Below are 21,375 nucleotides of genomic sequence, written 5' to 3'. Positions count from 1 at the left end.
GCAGGACGTAGCTGACGTTGTAGAGCTGGTTCCCCAGGTGCTTCACCACGATCTCCTCGCAGGGGCAGCGCGGGCCCTGCACCCCCACCAGCAGCATGTTGTTCCCTATGGAATGGGGGTGTCAGTGGGGGAAGACACACTTGTGCCATTCAGAACCGCCCCCCAAAACAGGAGCTGAGACCCCCCAAAAAGCAGCTCCCCCACCCCCAAAAGGAGGGCTCAGGGGGGCTCTTGGGGGCTGGCAGTGGGTGGGGGTGTTGGAGGGAGGGTGTCACCTATGAGGGGGTCATTGGGGGGGTCCCGAGGGGGGTGTATCACCTATGGAGGGAGGTCACTGGGGGCTCACACAGGGGTACCACCCCATGGGAGGGGCATTGGGGGGTGCCAGTGGGGCGGGATGACCCAGGGGGGTCCCTGGGGGTGTCATTGGGGGGGTCCCATGGTTGTATCACCCATGAGAGGGGCAATTATAGAGGGTATCAGCCATAGGGGGGATCACTGGGGTGGGTATCACCCATGGGGGGGGTCTCTGGGGTGGGTATCACCCATGGGGGTGCCATGGGAGGGTCCCTGGGGGGGTATCACCCATGGTTTGCCATGGGGGGGCCCGCACCGGCGCGGCTGCAGTCCAGGCTGAAGCTGTTCTTCTGCCCCACGAAGGCTTTGCTGAGCCCCAGCCCTTTGGCCACCACGCGCCCGGCGTCCGAGCCCGGGGGGGCAGCTCCGGGGGGGGCCCCCCCCACGGCTGCTGCGGCTGCGGCCCCCCCGCCGGTGTCCACCAGCACCGAGGAGCTCTCGCGGAGGCTGTGGCTGCTCACGAGGCGCGGGCCTGGGGGGGGCAGAGCACCCCATAGTGACCAAAACTGAGCCAAAATGACCAAACCTGACCCAAACTGAGCCAAATTGACTCAAACTGACCCAAACTGAGCCAAAACTGACCCAAACCACCCAAAACTGAGCCGAACTGAGCCAAAATGACCAAACCTGACCCAAACTGAGCCAAATTGACTCAAACTGACCCAAACTGAGCCAAAACTGACCCAAACCACCCAAAACTGAGCCGAACTGAGCCAAAATGACCAAACCTGACCCAAACTGAGCCAAATTGACTCAAACTGACCCAAACTGAGCCAAAACTGACCCAAACCACACAAAACTGACCCAAACTGAGCCAAAATGACCCAAACTGAGCCAAAACTGAGCCAAACCAAGCCAAAACTGAGCCACACTGAGCCAAACTGACCCAAACTGAGCCAAAACTGACCCAAACCTGACCCAAACTGAGCCAAATTGACTCAAACTGACGCAAACTGAGCCAAAACTGACCCAAACCACCCAAAACTGACCCAAACTGAGCCAAACTGAGCCAAAATGACCCAAACTGAGCCAAACCAAGCCAAAACTGAGCCACACTGAGCCAAACTGACCCAAACTGAGCCAAAAGTGACCCAAACCACCCAAAACTGACCCAAACGGAGCCAAGTGACCCAAACGAACCCAAACCTGCCCCAAACCTGCCCCAATGCACCCCAACAGTGCTCACTGTACCCCAACACTGCCCAAATCACCCCAAAACCGACCAAACCCCCCAAACCCGCCCCTTGCACCCCAAACCCCACCCGTTACCCCCCCTCAGCCTCTCGTTACCGGTGATCTTGGCCTTGAAGGGGCTGCCCACGATGTGGTGGGGGCCCCCGAACTTGATGGAGATGAGGTAGCTGCCGGGGGCCATGGGGGTGTAGCACACGCGGTAGCCCTCGGCGCACTCCCTGCACTCCATCTTCACCTTGGACGGGCCCTCGATGGTGACGGCCAGAGCCCCCGGGCCCGCCTTGCACGTGTTCACCACGAACTCTGCTGGGGAGCCTGGGGGGGCAAACGCAGTGAGGGACCCCGGAACCAGCCCCAGGCAGCCCCGAACTGACCCAAACAGCCCCCAAACTGCCTGAAACAGCCCCAAAACTGCCCCAAACAACCCGAAACTGCCCGAGAACCAGCACCCAAACAGCCCCCAAACTGCCTGAAACAGCCCCAAAACTGCCCCAAACAACCCGAAACTGCCCGAGAACCAGCACCCAAACAGCCCCCAAACTGCCTGAAACAGCCCCAAAACTGCCCCAAACAACCCCAAAACCAGCACCCAAGCAGCCCCAAACCATCCTGAATCACAATGAGACACCCCGAAACCACACAGAGGGCCCCAGCTGCATGAGGACCGCTATGAGGCCGCAGCGCCCCGAACCCCTAGGGAGCCCCCAGACCCCCCATAGAGCCCGGCTGGACCCCCCAGCTCCCCCGCGCGGCCCCTACCTGTGGTGCCGCCCTCCAGGCCCGGGCCGTAGGCGGACACGAGCCCCGGGTCCCCGGCCTGGCCCGGCTCCCCCACGCGCACCTTGAAGGGGCTCCCGGGGATGTGCGAGCCCTCGAACTTGACGTCGATGGAATAGACCCCGTTCTCCCGCGGGATGAAGCGCACGGCGTACTTGTCTGGGGGGCAAGGGGGTCAGGGATCCCATAGACAGCAATGGACCCCACAGACACCACTGAGACCCCATAGACATCAATGGACCCCACAGACATCAGCGAATGCCATAGACATCAACGGACCCCATAGACAACAATGGACCAGTGGGATTAACCACACGGTGTGCTTGCCTGGGGGCAATGGGGTCAGGGACCCCATAGACATCAATGTACCCCATAGACATCAAGGGACCCCATAGATATCAGGGAGCCCCCATAGATATCAATGAAACAACATAGACACCAGTGAAACCCCATAGACATCAAAGAAACTCCACAGACATCAATGAGACCGCATAGACATCAGTGAACCTAACACCCCCCGGGGACCCCCAGACCAAACGAACAGGGCTTGAGGGAGCTCCTAAAGTGGGGGAGACCCCAAAATCCCCCTCCTAAAGTTCAGGGGGGGGCCCTAAATCCTCCCTCCAGCCCACAGGGGCTGTCCCCCCACCCCATGAGCCAGAAGTGGTTCAGCCGCAGCGGAGGGCAGAGGGGTTTGGGCAAGCCCATTGTGGGGCCCGGGGGGGCCCTCACCTTCGGTGACCTCGGTGATGTGGCACTCCTCCAGCGCCCCCGAGGGGCTGTGCACTTTGGCGTCCAGCGCGCCCTTGGCCCCATTGAGGCTCACGGCGAAGGACGCGGGTTGGTGAACCTTGAGCCCTGATTCCTGGGGGGGCACAGACCGTCAGCGGGGGGGGGGCACCCCCAAACGGGGGGGCACCCCCAAGTGCGGGGGCAGGGGGATAGAACCTGGCATTGCCCCCCCCAGCATCAAACCCCAGCTTAAAGGGGTTTAACCCCCCCCAGTAGGATGGGGGCAGCTGCACCCCAAAACCTGGGGTGCAAATTAATCACCCCAGGGAGGTGACACCCCCAAATCCTCACCCCAAATAACGTGGGGGGAGGGGAACTCACCCCGTTTTCGAGGTGCCCCAAGGTTTGGGGGTGTCGGGACCCCCTCCATACCCCACTTACCTTATGGGGCTGGGGGGCTTAGTGGGAGCGAGTGGGGGACCCCGGTCCCGCTTTGGGGGTGCAGGGGGGGTTTGGGGGGCCGCTCACTCCCACTAAGACTCCCCCAGCCCCAGGGTGACCCCCAAAGTGGGGGTGGGGCTGTTAATAGCCTTTAAAAGAGACACGAGAGAAACCCCCAGGGAACCCCCCGGTTTGGGGGTGGGGCAGCCTGGCCAGCGCAGGGACCCCAAAACCAGCTCCAGCCCCCCCGGACCTGACTGAGGCTCTGCTGTGCCCCAAACCCCACTAAGCCCCACTATGGGGCTAGGATGACCCTAAAAGCACCCCAAACCCTCCTAACCCTGCTCCGTGCCTCCACTGTCCCCCTAAACTCCCTGATGTGGCTCCATTTTCCCCCTGAAACCCCCTTAAATCCCTCTAAATCCCTCTATACGGCTCCACTACCACCTCATACCCCCTGAGACCCCCCTATACAGCTCCATTATCCCCCTAAGACCCCCTTGAGCCCCCTGAACCCCTCTATGTGGCTCCATTATCCCCCTGAGACACATCCTAAATCCTCCTATAGGCTCCATATCCCCATAAACCTCCCTGTTTGGCTCCATTGTCGCTTAGACCCCCTAAACACCCCTATACGGCTCCATATCCCCCTTGGACCTACTTCCCTATCTGATTCCATACCTCCCTTAGACTGCCTACCCCTCCCCCATTTGGCTCCATTGTGCTGCTTAGACCCCCCTAAACCCCACTATTTGTCTCCATATCCCCCTTGGACCCCCCATAACCCCTCTATCTGGCTCCATATCCCCCTCAGACCCCCCTAACCTGGCTCCATATCCCCCTTGGGCCCCCCTAACCCCCCCTACCTGGCTCCATATCCCCCTCAGACCCCCCTAACCCCCCCATCTGGCTCCATATCCCCCTCGGGCCCCCCTAACCCCCCCTATCTGGCTCCATATCCCCCTCAGACCCCCCTAACCTGGCTCCATATCCCCCTCGGACCCCCCATAACCCCCCTATCTGGCTCCATATCCCCCTCGGGCCCCCCTAACCCCCCCTATCTGGCTCCATATCCCCCTCAGACCCCCCTAACCCCCCCTACCTGGCTCCATATCCCCCTCGGACCCCCCATAACCCCCCTATCTGGCTCCATATGCCCGTCCGTCCCACGTTACCACCCCTACCTGGCTCCATATCCCCCTCAGACCCCCCTAACCCCCCCTACCTGGCTCCATATCCCCCTCAGACCCCCCTAACCCCCCCTATCTGGCTCCATATCCCCCTCGGGCCCCCCTAACCCCCCCTATCTGGCTCCATATCCCCCTCAGACCCCCCTAACCCCCCCTACCTGGCTCCATATCCCCCTCGGACCCCCCATAACCCCCCTATCTGGCTCCATATCCTCCTCAGACCCCCCTAACCCCCCCTACCTGGCTCCATATCCCCCTCAGACCCCCCTAACCCCCCCTACCTGGCTCCATATCCCCCTCAGACCCCCCTAACCCCCCCTATCTGGCTCCATATCCCCCTCGGGCCCCCCTAACCCCCCCTATCTGGCTCCATATCCCCCTCAGACCCCCCTAACCCCCCTACCTGGCTCCATATCCCCCTCAGACCCCCCTAACCCCCCCTACCTGGCTCCATATCCCCCTCGGACCCCCCATAACCCCCCTATCTGGCTCCATATCCCCCTCGGACCCCCCATAACCCCCCTATCTGGCTCCATATCTGCCTCAGACCCCTCTAGCCCCCCAGTCCCTCTCCGTGTCCCCCCCGGCGCTGGCCCTGCCGCCCCCGGTGCTGGGGGGGGTTTCTCCCGGTGCCTCACCTGAAGGCTAGAAACAGTGAGGCGCCGAGCAGCATCGCAGGGCGCCGCCGCCGCCACCACGAACGGGCTCTCGGGGATGTGCTCCTCGTTGAACTTCACCGACACCTCGTAGTCACCTGCGGGGACACCGGGACGTGGCACCGGGCTGGGGGGTCCCCATGTACCCCTGTAGGTCCCCTACACAGAGCCCCCCCCGAGCTCGTTTTGTGCCGCCTCAGCAGCGCCGCCTCGTGTCCGCACGCGGTTACTGCGCCAGGGCCCCCGTGCCCCTCCGCGGCCGTACCCGGCTCCTGCACCACGTAGGAGACGCCGCAGGAGCCGTCCTTGCGGTCCTCGAAGGCGATCTCGGCCTTGCTCGGGCCCTCCACGGCGATGGAGAGGCCCCCGGCGCCCGCCTCCCGCGTCCAGATGCTGAACTCGGCTGGGGGGGCACGAAGAGGGGGGTCAGGGAGCCCCAAAGGGCTGAGACGCCCCCCAGACGTAACCCAGTGCGTGGGATATGGGGGCAGGCCAGGAGGGGATGGGAGGGATGCAGGGGGAGCTGCAGTGGGCTTTGGGGACGCTCGGAGAGGATTTGGAGGCTCTGGGTCAGGTCTGGGGGCTCTGGGTCATGTTTAAGGGGTGTGGGTCACGTTTAGGGGGCTATCAGGTTTAGGTGTATCTGTATCAGTTCTGGTGTATATAAGGTTTAGGTGTATCTCTCTCAGGTTCAGGTGTATTTGTCTCACGTTTAGGTGTACCTGTCTCAGGTTCAGGTGTATCTCTATCAGGTTTAGGTGTATCTGCATCAGTTTAAGTGTATATAAGGTTTAGGTGTATCTCTTCAGGTTCAGGTGTAGCACTATCAGGTTTAGGTGTATCTGCATCAGTTTAAGTGTATATAAGGTTTAGGTGTATCTCTTCAGGTTCAGGTGTATTTGTCTCATGTTTAGGTGTACCTGTCTCAGGTTCAGGTGTATCTCTATCAGGTTTAGGTGTATCTGCATCAGTTTAAGTGTATATAAGGTTTAGGTGTATCTCTTCAGGTTCAGGTGTATTTGTCTCACGTTTAGGTGTACCTGTCTCAGGTTCAGGTGTATCTCTATCAGGTTTAGGTGTATCTGCATCAGTTTAAGTGTATATAAGGTTTAGGTGTATCTCTTCAGGTTCAGGTGTAGCACTATCAGGTTTAGGGGGGGTTCTCTCAGGTTTAGGGGTGTCTGTGTCACTGTTGGGGCCCCCCCGCTCACCTGGCACCCCTGCCTCGGCGCGCTCTAGGCCGGGTCCCCCCGCTCGGACCTTGTGCGCGCCGCCTTCACCCAGCGGCCCCACGGTGAACTGGAAGGGGCTGCCCGGCACGTGCTGGCCCCGGTCCTTCACGCTGACCGAGTGCACCCCGGTCTCGGCCGGCACGAACCGGATGCTGTAGGCGCCGCCCTCGCCCTCCAGCGCCTGCGCCGCCACCGCCTGCCCCGAGGGGCCCGTGACCAGCGCCGTCACCTCGTGCTCGCTCAGCTCTGCGGGGACGGGGGGGTCCTTAAGGTCTCTCCATTTGTCCTTGGGGTCCCCCCCATAGGACCCCCTGGGCCCCCCCTCATCACTCACCGGGCACCTTGAGGCTGAGGTCGCAGGCAGAGCCCACGGTGGCCTCGGGGGGGGCACGGCGCCGGCGCGTGATGCTCTCCTTCATCCGGCCCTCGCCTGTCACCTTCACTGAGAACGGGCTCCCTGGGGGTCCAGCGGGGCGTCAGACACCCCATAGATTCCACAGACCACATAGACCCCCTCATAGACCACATAGACACCCCATAGACCCCCCCCATCGCTGGGGCGCACCGGGCACGTGCTGGTCGCCGAACTTGAGCGAGATGATGTAGTTGCCGGGCTCCGTGGGGCAGTAGGAGACACGGCACGTCCCGTCCTCCAGCTCCTCCGTGGTGATGTCCACCTTGCTGGGGCCCTCGATGGACAGGCTCAGCCCCCCATACCCTACCATGGGGCACGGGGGGGTTAACAGGGACCCCCTCCCAGGCATGTGACACCCCCTGGTTGTGATGGGGCCAGAGGGAGGGGGGTCAGGGCTGGCGGGTGATGGGGACATTGTGGTGGAGGGGTGCTATGGGGCGGTCAGGGGCTGGTACTTGCATCGTGGGTATCAGTGGTGAAGTGCATGGGTGCAATGGGGATGCTATGGGGGGTCAGGAAGTGCTATGGGTGTAATGAGGGGCATCAGGGGATGCTATGGGGATGCTATGGGTGCTATGGGGGGTCAGGGGATGCTACAGGTGCTATGGGGATGCTATGGGTGCTACGGGTGCTCTGGGGATGCTCTGGGTGCTATCAGGATACCATGGGTGCTCTGGGGGTGTTCTGGGGACACTCTGGGTGCTATCAGGATGCCATGGGTGCTATGGGGATGCTCTGGGTGCTATCAGGATGCCATGGGTGCTCTGGGGGTGTTCTGGGGACGCTCTGGGTGCTATCAGGATGCCATGGGTGCTCTGGGGGTGTTCTGGGGACACTCTGGGTGCTATCAGGATGCCATGGGTGCTATGGGGATGCTCTGGGTGCTATCAGGATGCCATGGGTGCTCTGGGGGTGTTCTGGGGACGCTCTGGGTGCTATCAGGATGCCACGGGTGCTATGGGTGCCATGGGGGGGTGCAGGTACCGGCATCGCGGGTGTCGATGGTGAAGTGGGTGGGCTCGAAGGTGCGGCCCTCGCGCAGGCCCGGCCCTGCCACACGCACGCGGGCGGCGTCGCCCAGCTCTGCCTGGCTGATGGTGACGGCGATGGGGCTGCGCGGCAGAGGCTGCCCCCCCCGCAGCACGTGCACCAGGTGCTCCCCCACCTCCTGCGGCACGAAGGAGATCCCTGCGGGGCACGGGGCAGCCATGAGGGAATGGGGTACGGGGGGATGCAGGGGTACGGGGATATGGGGGTGCAGGGATATGGGGGTATGGGGATATGGGGGTATGGGGATGGGTATGGGGATATAGGGGTATGGGGATATGGGGGTGCGGGGATATGGAGATATGGGGATATGGGGTAGGGGGATACAGGGATATGGGGTATGGGATATGGGGATACAGGGATATGGGGGTATGGGGATATGAAGTATGGGTATATGGAGATACAGTATATGGGGATAACGGGATATAGGATATGGGGGTATGGGGATATGAAGTATGGGTATATGGAGATACAGTATACGGGGATAACTGGATATAGGATATAGGATATGGGGATACAGGGATATGGGGGTATGGGGATATGAAGTATGGGTATATGGGGATACAGTATATGGGGATACAGGGATATAGCATATGGGGTATGGGGGCCAGCAGCTGTGGCTGCTCCCCCCGTGACCCAGCAGCAAGTACCGGGCCCTGTCCCCCCCCCGCACCGATGTGCCCGTTGCGCAGGCGCTTGAGCTGGCAGGGCTCCTTGCGGCCCGAGGGCGCGGTGACGGCCGCCGTGAGCTGGCTCAGGTCGGTCTCACCCAGGTCCAGGGGGATGTCGGCTGAGGCGCCCACCTTGAGGTGGGACAGGCGCAGGCTGTCGTCACCTGCGGTGGGTAGTGGGTGAGCGCCATGGCCCCCATGGCAACCATTGACTCCCATTGCCTCCCATTGCACCCCATTGTATCCCATTGCATCCCACTGCCTCCCATTGCATCCCACTGCATCCCATTGCCTCCCAATGCAACCCATTGACTCCCATGGTGTTCCACCACCTCCCATTGCACCCCATTGCGTCCCATTGCACCCTATTGCATCCTCTTGCATCCTATTGCCTCCCATTGCAACCCATTGCCTCCCATTGCATCTCATTGCCTCCCATTGCCCCCCATTGCATCTCATTGCCTCCCATTGCACCCCATTGCCTCCCATTGCCCCCCATCGCCTCCCATCGCCCCCCATTGCCTCCCATTGCCCCCCATCGCCTCCCATTGCCCCCCATTGCCCCTCATCGCCCCCATGGCGCCCCGCTGCCGGGTACCGGTGATGCGGGCGGTGAAGGGGCTCCCGGGGATGTGCTTCTCGTTGTACTTGACCACGATGCTGTAGTCCCCGGGCAGCACGGGCAGGTAGGAGACGCTGCACGTCCCGTCCTGGTTGTCCGTGCAGCTCAGCTCCGCCTTGGAGGGCCCCTCCACGGCCAGCGACAGCCCTCCTGGGGGGGGCGGCAGCAGTGAGGGGGGGCCCAGGTGCTCGTGGGTGCTGGGGAGGCACCCCGTGGGCTCACCCTCGCCGGCGTCCTTGGTGTTGACGGTGAAGGAGGCTGGTTTGTTCACGGTGCCGTGGATGAGGCCAGGGCCGTAGGCGGTGACGTGGCCGCTGTTCACGTAGTCCACATAGAACTGAAGGGGGCTGCCTGCGGGGACACACACACAAAGGGGGTGTTGGGGGGCAGGAGACACCCCCCCCAGTGCCACGGAGGATGCTGGTGGTTGCCATGGATACGGGGTGGGATGTGGGGAGCCGCGGTGCTGGGATGCTTCAGGAGGGTGCCCTCAAAGCCCCCCCGGCCCCCACCTGGGATGTGCATGCTCTCGTAGCGGATGTCCATCTCGTGCAGCCCGGCCTCGCTGGGCGCGAACCGAACCGTCACCGTCCCGTCCTTGTTGTCGGTGATGTCTGGCTTGGCCACCTTGCCCGAGGGCATCCGCACCTCCCCTGGGGGGAAAGGGGGGTCACTGGGGGGGCTGCGGGCACGCATGGGTGCCCCATTGCTTGGGGAGGACTTGGGGAAGGGGTGGGGACCCCCAGGAGGACCCCAGGTGGGTGTTGAGGACCCTGGGCAATGGGAGGGGCCCCCATAGACCCGCATGGCTTTGGGGTGCCCCCCCCTCACCAGTGATCTCGCCCTTCTTGATGGTGAAGGGGATGACGAGGTCGAAGGGGCGCAGCCCGGCCATGTCCAGCCCGTTCACCCCTAGCAGCGCCCGCTCTGTCGCCTGCGCCAGGGGGGAACTGCATTGGGCACCGGGACCCCCAACTGGGCCCTGTCCCCACCCTGTGCCCCCTCCCACCCTGCCCATCCCCTGCCCAACCCCCTTCCATGTCCCTTCTTGTCCTCTTCCTGACTCCCGTCATTCCCTCCCCATCCCTACCCCAATTCCTGCCCATCCCTGCCTATCCCTGCCCACCCCTCCCCATCCCTCCCCATCCCTGCCCACCCCTGCCAGCCCCACACTCACCATGACCTGGAAGGGGCTGTTGGGGATGTGCTCGCCGCCGAAGCGCACACAGATCACGTACTTGCCGGGCTGTGGCGCGGTGTAGAAGATGTCGAAGGTCCCGTCCGCGTTCTCCACCACGTCCACGTCGGCCTCGGAGCCGTCGGGGGTGCAGACGCTGCACGTCACCTTCCCCTTGCCCGCCGCCTTCGCGTCCACCGTGATCACCGTCTCCTCCCCCAGCTGGATTGTGGGGCCCAGACCGGCCCCTGTGGGATGGGGGGGGTGGGGGTGATTGAGGGCCCCATTGACAGGGGAGGTCACCCCATTGTGGGCCTCCAGAGCCCACAAACTGAGCCCTGGGTACCCCCCATGGGCTGAGCATGGGGATGCTCCACTCGTGCCATGGGGAGGGGGGGGGGTAATGAGGGTTATTGAGGCACCCCCAGCTCATTGCCCCATTGCCTGTACCCCCCCCCATACACCCCCAAACTGAGTCCTGGGTACCCCTTATGGGCTGAGCATGGGGATGCTCCAGTCGTGCCATGGGGAGGGGGGGTACAAAGGCACACCCCAGCTCATTGCCTCCAACTGCACCAAGAGGGCCCCCCCAAAGTGAATGAGGTGGGGGGGACACTCCCCCCACTACAACAGTGGGTCCCTGTCCTTGAAGCAGCTGGGGGGGACCCCTCCATCTCAAACAAGGCTTGGACCCCCCGAAGTCGAGCCCTGATTGGCTGCGGGGGGACCCTCATTGCTGTCTGGGGAGAAAAGGGGGTGCCCCCAAGGGCTGGGGGCACTTTGGGGGTGCAGGGGGGGTCACGCATGCACCCCGACGCCAAGCGAGCCATGCAATGAGCTTACCTAAGCCGTGACCTCCGATGGAGACTACAGCAGTGGGGGGGAGGGGGGGGGGGATGTGGGGCGGGCGTGGGGGGGGCAGAGAAGCAAGAAATCAGTGAAACACACGTGAGGCCCTGCCAGATCCCCCCATAGCCCTCCCCCGCTGCGGGTGGTGCTGAGCCCGGTGCTCGCGTACCGGTGACGGTGCACTTGCTGGCGTCGCCGGCGGGCACGGCGCGGATGCGGTACGGGGAGTAGGGGATCTCGTCCCCCCCGTACTTGATGAGGATGGTGTAGCGCCCGGTCATGTCCGGCACGTAGGACACCGTGTACGTCCCGTCCTGGTTGTCCCGGATCGACGCCTTCTTGGGCTTCCCCTCGGGATCCTGCGGGACAGCGGGAATGGGGTGGGAGGGAGGGCGGGAGCCGGTGCACAGCCAGCCCCAGGCCTCAGCACTGAGCATCCGCTGGGATGCCCCTGGTGCCCAAACAGGGTGCATCACCCATGGCACCGTGAGCATCACCCATGTACATCACCCCTGGCATCACCCATGTACATCACCCCTGGCATCACCCACGGCATCACTCATGGCACCGTGAGCATCACCCATGGCACCGTGAGCATCACCCATGTACATCACCCCTGGCATCACCCATGTACATCACCCCTGGCATCACCCACGGCATCACTCATGGCACCGTGAGCATCACCCATGGCACTGTGAGCATCACCCATGTACATCACCCCTGGCATCACCCACGGCATCACTCATGGCACCGTGAGCATCACCCATGGCACTGTGAGCATCACCCACGGCACCATGTACATCGCCCATGGCATCACCCACGGCACCGTGAGCATCACCCATGGCACCATGTGAATCACCCATGGCATCACTCATGGTACTGTGAGCATCACCCATGGTACTGTGAGCATCACCCATGGCACCCATCACCCATAGCACCTTGCGCATCACCCATGGCACCCATCACCCATAGCACCTTGCGCATCACCCATGGCACCCAGAGACCCCTGTACAGCACTATGGGCTCCCCCCCATGCCCCCCCAGTGCCCCCCCATCCCTCACAGTGATCTGCACGGCCAGGAGCCCCTCGCCCGCGTCCTTGGCGTCGATGGTGAACTCCACGGGCAGGCTGGCCGGGACACCCGTGGTGTTGAGCCCCGGGCCGCTCGCCTTCACCTTGCTGGCGTCATGGGTGGGCAGCGCCTTCACCTTGAACGGGCTTGGGGGAACACCATGGGGGGTCAGAGCAGAGCCCCCACCCCGGTCCTCCCCTGTGGCCCCCCCATGCCCATGTCCCCCCCCAGTACCTGCGGGGCACCTCCTCGTCGCCGTAGCGCACGGAGATGCTGTAGGGCCCCTCGCGGCTCGGGACGTAGCTGACGCGCTGGGTCCCGTCCCCGTTGTCTGCCACCTCCACTGGCTCCACTACACCTATGGGGGGGGCACGGGGGTCAGGGGGGCACTGGGGGGGGCCCACCGCACCTTATGGGACACCCAGAGACCCCCTGGAGGCACCCCAAGAGGCCACATGGGCACCCCAACGCCATGCATGGGATGCCCCCCGCACCCCACCACCCACAGGACACCCTTTACCCCCATCCCTTGCACCAGGAGCACCCCAACCCCTCTGAGCCCCCCTCCCTTGGGTGCTCCCCCCTTTACCTTTGGGTCCCTGCACCTTCACATCCAGGGGGGCCACCCCGGCCTTGCTGGTGTCCACAGTGAAGCTCTGGGGCACGTTGGCCCTGACAGCACCCGGCGTCAGCCCCGGCCCCACACATTTCACCTTGGCTGCGTCCACCACGTCCGTCACCGGCACCTTGAATGGGCTCCCTATGGGGGGTACCATGAGCCATGGGGCACGGGGGGGGCCCCACCGCCGCGCTGACCCCCCTGGTGCTCACCAGGGACCTGGTGGCCGCCATAGGTGACGTTGAGGCTGTAGGTGCCTGGCTCGTAGGGGATGTACTCGACGGAGCAGCTCCCGTCCTTGTTGTCCGTGCACGACATCTTGGCCTCCGAGGGGCCCTCCACGGCCAGGCCCAGCCCCCCCGTGCCAGCCCCCCTGGGGGGTGGGGAGATGGGGGTCAGGGGCACCTCCAAACCCCACCATGGGGGGGGGGGAAGGGGTTTGGGGGTGACTTGGGGGGCAGCAGGGGCAGGATGTGGGGTACGAGGATGTCCTGGGGTGTATCAGGGACAGGATGACTTTGGGGTACAGGGATGACTTGGGGGACCCAGGACAGCCTGTGGGTGCTGTGGGGTACCCATAGGCAGGCCGTGGGTGCTGTGGGGTGCCCATGAACAGGCTGTGGGTGCTATGGGGCACCCCACGGTCAGACTGTGGGTGCTATGGGGTACCGTGGGCAGGCTGTGGGTGCTGTGGGGTGCCTATGAGCAGGCTGTGGGTGCTATGGGGCGCCCCACGGTCAGGCTGTGAGGCACCCATGGACAGGCTGTGGGTGCTGTGGGGTGACCATGGTCAGGCAGTGAGGCAGCAATGGACAGGCTGTGGGTGCTGTGGGGTGACCATGGTCAGGCTGTGGGTGCTATGGGGCCCTCACCGGGTCTCCACGGTGAAGCGGTTGGGCTGGTTGGTGGTGCCACTCTGCAGGCCGGGCCCATGGACGCGGACGCGCGCGGGATCACAGCCCTCGGTGACGGGGACGCGGAAGGGGCTGTGGGGCACCGGGCTCCCGGCGTAGCTCACGTCCACCGTGTGCAGGCCTGGGGGCACCCCATAGGGACGTCACCTCATGGCCATAGGGAACACAATGGGGGCATCCCTCCATGGCCATAGGGACACAGCGGGGCGACCCCCACATAGCCATAGGGACACTGTGGGGCCACCTCCCCGCTCACCCTCCTCATAGGGGGTGTACTCCACGTGGTAGGTGCCGTCGCCCCGGTCCTCCACGAAGGTCTCGGTGACGTTCCCGGAGGGGTTGCACACCCGCGTCTTCACGTGGGGCCCCCCCACCTTGGTGAGCGCCCGGGCGTCCACATCGAACTCGGTCACCGCCTCCCGGAACACGCCTGGATGGGGAGAGAACGGGAGCTGTGATGGGGTCCACCACCAATGGGTGCTGTGCTGGGGTCCATTGATGGGTGCTCTGCGGGTGTCAATCATCGATGGGTGCTGTGCTGGGGTCCATCGATGGGTGCTGTGTGGGTGTCAATCATCAATGGGTGCTGTGCGGGTGTCAATCAATGTTGGGGTCCATTGGGGACACCATAGGTGTTGTGTTGGTGCCCATCGATGGGTGTTGTGTTGGTGCCCACCGATGGGTGCTGTGTTGGTGCCCATCAGTGGGTACTGTGTTAGTGCCCACCGATGGGTGCTGTGTTGGCTGGTGCCCACCGATGGGTGCTGTGTTGGTGCCCACCGATGGGTGCTGTGTTGGTGCTCATAGATGGGTGCTGTGTTGGTGTCCACTGATGGGTGCTGTGTTGGTGCCCACCGATGGGTGCTGTGTTGGTGCCCACCGATGGGTGCTGTGTTGGTGCTCATAGATGGGTGCTGTGTTGGTGTCCACTGATGGGTGCTGTGTTGGTGCCCACCGATGGGTGCTGTGTTGGTGCCCATCGATGGGTGTCGTGTTGGTGCCCACCGATGGGTGCTGTGTTGGTGCCCATCAGTGGGTGCTGTGTTAAGTGCCCACCTATGGGTGCTGTGTTGGCTGGTGCTCAACAATGGGTGCTGTGTTGTTGCCCACCGATGGGTGCTGTTTTGGTGCTCATAGATGGGTGCTGTGCTGGTGTCCACTGATGGGTGCTGTGTTGGTGCCCATTGATGGGTGCTGTCTTGGTGCCCATCGCTGTCACCCCCGCACCCCTCTCTCACCTTCTCCCTCCACTCCGGGCCCATAGACCTTGACCCCGGCCGTGTCCACGGCGGGCTCCACGCGGACCTTGCTGGGGAAGTGCGGCACGGGCTGCCCGCCGTACTCCACGGTGATGGTGTAGACGCCGGGGCTCAGTGGGGTGTAGGCGATGGTGTAGGTGCCGTCGCCGTTGTCCTCCACGCGCACCTCGGCGCGGGCGCCCGCCTCCGAGGCGATGCCGATGGTGAGCTCGGCGCTGCCGGCGCGGCTGCAGTCCACTCGGAAGTGCCCGGCCTGCCCGGCCGTGGCCCCCTCCAGCCCCGGGCCGGAGCACGTCACCTTGGAGGCGTCGAAGGGGGCTCGCACCGGGGCGCGGAACGGGGACCCTGGCACGTGGGCGCCGGCGAAGAGGATGTTGATGTTGTAGTCGCCGGGCTCGGTGGGCAGGTAGGACACGGAGCAGGTCCCGTCGCCGTTGTCCACGCACTCGATCTTGGCCTCGCAGGGCCCCTCCACCGTCAGCCCCAGGCCCCCGGTGCCGGCGCCTTTGGTGTCGATGGTGAAGGGCGCTGGGACCCCCGGCAGCCCCCCCTGTAGCCCTGGCCCGAAGGCGCGCACCTGGGGGAGGGTGGGGAGTGGAGGATGTGTCATAGAGGGGGCACGGGCACAGGGAGCCCCTTTTAGAGCCCCGTTGGTGTTTTGGGGTCCCCATTGCTTGCTGCTGCAGGTATTTGGGGGTGTTTAGGAGCCCGTAAGGGGTGTCTGTGTGTGCAGGGAGGTTTTGTGGTCCCCATTCCCCACTGCAGGGATTGTTTGAGGGGGGTCCCCACTGCCCACTGCAGGGGCTGCTCAGGGCTGAGCGCTCCCATTCCCCACCATAGGGGGGGTGCCCGGGTGTCCCCATCCCCATCCCATCCCCTCCCCCATCCCCTCTCCCATTCCCATTGCATCCCCCATCCCCATCCCCTCTCCCATTCCCATCCCATCCTCCATCCCCCTCCCATCCCCTCCCCCATCCCCATCCCCTCTCCCATTCCCATCCCATCCTCCATCCCCCTCCCATCCCCTCCCCCATCCCCATCCCCATCCCCTCTCACATCCCCATCCCCTCCCCCATCCCCATCCCCATCCCCTCCCCCATCCCCATCCCCATCCCCTCTCCCATTCCCATCCCCATCCCCATCCCCTCTCCCATTCCCATTCCCATCCCATCCCCATCCCCATCCCCTCTCCCATTCCCATTCCCATCCCCATCCCCTCTCCCATCCCCATCCCCATCCCCATCCCCATCCCCTCTCCCATTCCCATCCCCATCCCCATCCCCATCCCCATCCCCTCTCCCATTCCCATCCCCATCCCCATCCCCTCTCCCATTCCCATCCCATCCCCATCCCCATTCCCATCCCCTCTCCCATTCCCATCCCCATCCCCATCCCCATCCCCATCCCCTCTCCCATTCCCATCCCCATCCCCATCCCCTCTCCCATTCCCATCCCATCCCCATCCCCTCTCCCATTCCCATCCCCATCCCCATCCCCATCCCCATCCCCATCCCCATTCCCATCCCCATCCCCATTCCCATCCCATCCCCATCCCCATCCCCATCCCCATCCCATCCCCCACCCCCCTCCCCCACCTTGCTGGGGTCCGGTGCCGCGGGCACTGCCCGGATGGGGAAGGGGCTCCCGGGGACGGCGGCGCCCTCGTACGTGAGCTCGAGCTCGTGGGCGCCCTCGTGCCGCGGGACGAAGCGCACGAGGCTGGCGCCGTCCGGGCCGGGCTCCACGGCGCAGGGCGCCCCCTGGCGGGAGGGGCCGCTCAAGCGCGCCCCCACGCGGCCGCCGCCGCCGGCCCCGCGCCACTGCACGAGAACCTCCTGCTCCCGGCCCACTTCCGGTGCTGCGGGGGGGAGACACCGAAATGGGGGAGACTGACCCCGAAATGGGGGGGACTGACCCCAAAATGGGGGAGACTGACCCCGAAATGGGGGGGGAAGGACCCCAAAATGGGGGAGACTGACCCCAAAATGGGGGAGACTGACCCCAAAATGGGGGGGACTGACCCCGAAATGGGGGGGGAAGGACCCCAAAATGGGGGGGACTGACCCCAAAATGGGGGAGATTGACCCCGAAATGGCGGGGACTGACCCCAAAATGGGGGAGATTGACCCCGAAATGGGGGGGACTGACCCCAAAATGGGGGAGACTGACCCCAAAATGGGGGAGATTGACCCCGAAATGGGGGGGACTGACCCCGAAATGGGGGGGACTGACCCCAAAATGGGGGGGAGGGACACCAAAATGGGGGAGACTGACCCCGAAATGGGGGGGACTGACCCCAAAATGGGGGAGACTGACCCCAAAATGGGGGAGATTGACCCCGAAATGGGGGGGACTGACCCCAAAATGGGGGGGGAAGGACCCCAAAATGGGGGAGACTGACCCCGAAATGGGGGAGACTGACCCCGAAATGGGGGGGACTGACCCCAAAATGGGGGAGACTGACCCCAAAATGGGGGGGGAAGGACCCCAAAATGGGGGAGACTGACCCCGAAATGGGGGAGACTGACCCTGAAATGGGGGGGACTGACCCCGAAATGGGGGAGACTGACCCCAAAATGGGGGGGACTGACCCCAAAATGGGGGGGGAAGGACCCCAAAATGGGGGAGACTGACCCCGAAATGGGGGAGACTGACCCCGAAATGGGGGGGACTGACCCCGAAATGGGGGAGATTGACCCCAAAATGGGGGAGACTGACCCCAAAATGGGGGAGACTGACCCCGAAATGGGGGGGGAAGGACCCCAAAATGGGGGAGACTGACCCCAAAATGGGGGAGACTGACCCCAAAATGGGGGGGACTGACCCCGAAATGGGGGGGAAGGACCCCAAAATGGGGGGACTGACCCCAAAATGGGGGAGATTGACCCCGAAATGGCGGGGACTGACCCCAAAATGGGGGAGATTGACCCCGAAATGGGGGGGACTGACCCCAAAATGGGGGAGACTGACCCCAAAATGGGGGAGATTGACCCCGAAATGGGGGGACTGACCCCGAAATGGGGGGACTGACCCCAAAATGGGGGGAGGGACACCAAAATGGGGGAGACTGACCCCGAAATGGGGGGGACTGACCCCAAAATGGGGGAGACTGACCCCAAAATGGGGGAGAGTGACCCCGAAATGGGGGGGACTGACCCCAAAATGGGGGGGGAAGGACCCCAAAATGGGGGAGACTGACCCCGAAATGGGGGAGACTGACCCCGAAATGGGGGGGACTGACCCCAAAATGGGGGAGACTGACCCCAAAATGGGGGGGGAAGGACCCCAAAATGGGGGAGACTGACCCCGAAATGGGGGAGACTGACCCTGAAATGGGGGGGACTGACCCCGAAATGGGGGAGACTGACCCCAAAATGGGGGGGACTGACCCCAAAATGGGGGGGGAAGGACCCCAAAATGGGGGAGACTGACCCCGAAATGGGGGAGACTGACCCCGAAATGGGGGGGACTGACCCCGAAATGGGGGAGATTGACCCCAAAATGGGGGAGACTGACCCCGAAATGGGGGAGATTGACCCCAAAATGGGGGAGACTGACCCCGAAATGGGGAAGACTGACCCCGAAATGGGGGGGACTGACCCCGAAATGGGGGAGACTGACCCCGAAATGGGGGAGATTGACCCCGAAATGGGGGGGACTGACCTCAAAATGGGGGAGATTGACCCCAAAATGGGGGGGAGGGACACCAAAATGGGGGAGACTGACCCCAAAATGGGGGAGATTGACCCCAAAATGGGGGGGACTGACCCCGAAATGGGGGAGACTGACCCCAAAATGGGGGGGAGGGACACCAAAATGGGGGAGACTGACCCCGAAATGGGGGAGACTGACCCCAAAATGGGGGGGGAAGGACCCCAAAATGGGGGGGAGGGACACCAAAATGGGGGAGACTGACCCCAAAATGGGGGAGATTGACCCCAAAATGACTGACCCCGAAATGGGGGAGACTGACCCCAAAATGGGGGGAGGGACACCAAAATGGGGGAGACTGACCCCGAAATGGGGGAGACTGACCCCAAAATGGGGGGGGAAGGACCCCAAAATGGGGGGGAGGGACACCAAAATGGGGGAGACTGACCCCGAAATGGGGGAGACTGACCCCGAAATGGGGGGGGAAGGACCCCAAAATGGGGGGGAGGGACACCAAAATGGGGGAGACTGACCCCGAAATGGGGGAGATTGACCCCAAAGTGAGGGGGAAGGACCCCAAAATGGGGGGGAGGGACACCAAAATGGGGGGGATGGACACCAAAACAAGGGGGATTAACCCCAAAATAGAGCTCTACCCACAGATAGGGATGGATCCCAAAACAGGGGGAAATGAGATCGAAAATGGGGGGGATTAACCCCAAAATGAGGAGGATTAACCCCCAAATGGGGCAGGATTTACCCCAAAATAGAGCTGTACCCACAGATTGGGATGGACCCGGAAATGCGGGGGGAAATTAGACCCAAAATGGGGTGATTAACCCCAAAATAGAGCTGTACCCACAGAGCAGGATGGACCCCAAAACAGGGGGGGAATGAGCCCCCAAATGGGCGGGATTAACCCCAAAACAAGGGCTGCACCATGAAGGGGGGGGCTGCATCCTGCCCCAACCCGCCCCCCCACATCATCTATGGGGAGGGAGGCCCCATTTCTCCCCCCATCATCACTCCCACCTCCAAAGGCCGCTCCTACCCCAAAATCGGGGTCCCCACCCTCCCCCCATCCCCAGCTCCCCAATTGCCCCACCCGTAAATGGGGTTTGCCTCCCCTCCGCCCCCCCCCCCCCCCCCCCCCCCCCCCCCCCCACTTACTCTCATCCAGGCCTGAGACCTTGATCTTGCTCAGGTCCACGCCTGGGGCCACCCCCACGGTGAAGGGGCTCTTGGGGATGGGGTCGCCCCCATAGGTCACTGCGACCCCCAAGTTACCCTGGGGGAGGACAAGGGGAGGCTCAGGGGGTGCCCCATGGCCCCCCCATGGGGGAGTTCCCCCATGGCAATAGGAGGTTTGGGGGTGCAGGGGAGTCTATGGGGCTGTGCCTGCTGCACTGGGGTGGTTTGGGGGTCTCTATGGGGTTGTACCTGCTGCACCGGGGTGGTTTGGGGGTGTCTATGGGGCCGTACCTGCTGCACCGGGGTGGTTTGGGGGTGTCTATGGGGCCGTACCTGCTGCACCGGGGTGGTTTGGGGGTGTCTATGGGGCCGTACCTGCTGCACCAGGGTGGTTTGGGGGTGTCTATGGGGCCGTACCTGCTGCACCGGGGTGTACTTGACCGTGTGGGTCCCGTCGAGGTTGTCGATGAGCTCCAGGTCCTTCACGGCGTCCCCCTTGCCCGTTCCCGTCACCTGCACCTCGAGGGCCCCGCGCCCCCCGCCCTTGGCGTTCACCGTGAACTGCGTCGGCTTCCCCAGCTCCACCCCTGGGGGGCACGGCGGGGGGGTCAGGGGGCTCCCCAAACCCCCCCCGGGACCCCCCGGTCCATCCCCCCCCCGCCCCGTGCTCACCGGAGCGGCTCAGGCCGGGCCCCTCCGCCTTCACTTTGCTGGCGTCGTGCGAGGGATCCACCTTGATCCGGATGGGGCTGCTGGGGGTGGCCTGGGGGGAGCGGGATCAGGGTTTGGGACCAAAACCAGCCCCAAACAGCCCCAAACCGGCACCAAACCAACACCAACCAGTGCCCTGCACCCCACACCGGCATCAAACCAGCACCAAAGCAGTACCAAACAGCCCAAACCAGTGCCCTGTGCTCCAAACCAGCACCCAAAACAGCGTCTTGTACCCCAAATCAGTGCTTCAGACCCCAAATCCCGCACCCAGCACCCCAATATCAGCGCTCTGGCCTCAGTGTCGGTGCTCCGGACCCCAACAGCAGCCCTTTGGAGCCCAGAACCAGCGCCCTGGCTGCAGGAGCAGCCCCCGCTGACCTGGTCTCCGAAGAGCACCATGATGGTGTACGCGCCGGCGCCGCAGGGGGTGTAGCGCACCGTGAAGGTGTCGTTGTCGTTGCGGATGATGTCGAAGTCGACGTCGGCCTCGGCCGGGCCCACAACGCCCGGCGCACACTTGATCCCGATGCTCACATCGCCTGGGGGGCGCAGCGCGCTGAACCCCTGCGTCCCATGGTGCCCCATAGAGCCCCA

General features: G+C 63.6%; 1 protein-coding gene across 1 annotated transcript in view; it reads right to left on the bottom strand.

Annotated features, from left to right (window-relative positions):
• Window positions 1–3: 3 nt before the first annotated feature.
• The window catches only part of FLNA (filamin A), a gene marked incomplete at its 3' end in the record, with an annotated part of 38,043 nt that continues 16,671 nt past the window's right edge, over window positions 4–21,375 (bottom strand). Inside the window, exons 16-46 of the mRNA XM_057413496.1 lie at window positions 21,160–21,320; window positions 20,740–20,830; window positions 20,485–20,654; window positions 20,047–20,164; window positions 16,821–17,083; window positions 15,205–15,802; window positions 14,223–14,396; window positions 13,925–14,087; window positions 13,265–13,425; window positions 13,023–13,193; window positions 12,668–12,791; window positions 12,423–12,579; window positions 11,530–11,719; window positions 11,355–11,378; window positions 10,512–10,759; window positions 10,166–10,268; window positions 9,847–9,987; window positions 9,557–9,685; window positions 9,311–9,484; window positions 8,715–8,876; window positions 7,979–8,182; window positions 7,145–7,297; window positions 6,914–7,036; window positions 6,559–6,825; window positions 5,613–5,750; window positions 5,330–5,445; window positions 3,061–3,193; window positions 2,311–2,487; window positions 1,648–1,866; window positions 614–829; window positions 4–105 (exon numbers count right to left, since the gene is read on the bottom strand). Coding sequence (XP_057269479.1) covers window positions 4–105; window positions 614–829; window positions 1,648–1,866; window positions 2,311–2,487; window positions 3,061–3,193; window positions 5,330–5,445; window positions 5,613–5,750; window positions 6,559–6,825; window positions 6,914–7,036; window positions 7,145–7,297; window positions 7,979–8,182; window positions 8,715–8,876; window positions 9,311–9,484; window positions 9,557–9,685; window positions 9,847–9,987; window positions 10,166–10,268; window positions 10,512–10,759; window positions 11,355–11,378; window positions 11,530–11,719; window positions 12,423–12,579; window positions 12,668–12,791; window positions 13,023–13,193; window positions 13,265–13,425; window positions 13,925–14,087; window positions 14,223–14,396; window positions 15,205–15,802; window positions 16,821–17,083; window positions 20,047–20,164; window positions 20,485–20,654; window positions 20,740–20,830; window positions 21,160–21,320 — 5,370 coding nt within the window. The remainder of the gene's footprint in view (window positions 106–613; window positions 830–1,647; window positions 1,867–2,310; window positions 2,488–3,060; window positions 3,194–5,329; window positions 5,446–5,612; window positions 5,751–6,558; window positions 6,826–6,913; window positions 7,037–7,144; window positions 7,298–7,978; window positions 8,183–8,714; window positions 8,877–9,310; window positions 9,485–9,556; window positions 9,686–9,846; window positions 9,988–10,165; window positions 10,269–10,511; window positions 10,760–11,354; window positions 11,379–11,529; window positions 11,720–12,422; window positions 12,580–12,667; window positions 12,792–13,022; window positions 13,194–13,264; window positions 13,426–13,924; window positions 14,088–14,222; window positions 14,397–15,204; window positions 15,803–16,820; window positions 17,084–20,046; window positions 20,165–20,484; window positions 20,655–20,739; window positions 20,831–21,159; window positions 21,321–21,375) is intronic.

This window comes from Pezoporus wallicus, unplaced genomic scaffold (assembly GCF_028554395.1).
Source record: "Pezoporus wallicus isolate ANWC-B61680 ecotype Strahan unplaced genomic scaffold, APGP_CSIRO_Pwel_v1 contig_14176, whole genome shotgun sequence".
Classification (NCBI taxonomy): Eukaryota; Metazoa; Chordata; class Aves; order Psittaciformes; family Psittacidae; genus Pezoporus; species Pezoporus wallicus.
This window is presented reverse-complemented; position numbering and strand designations above follow the sequence as displayed.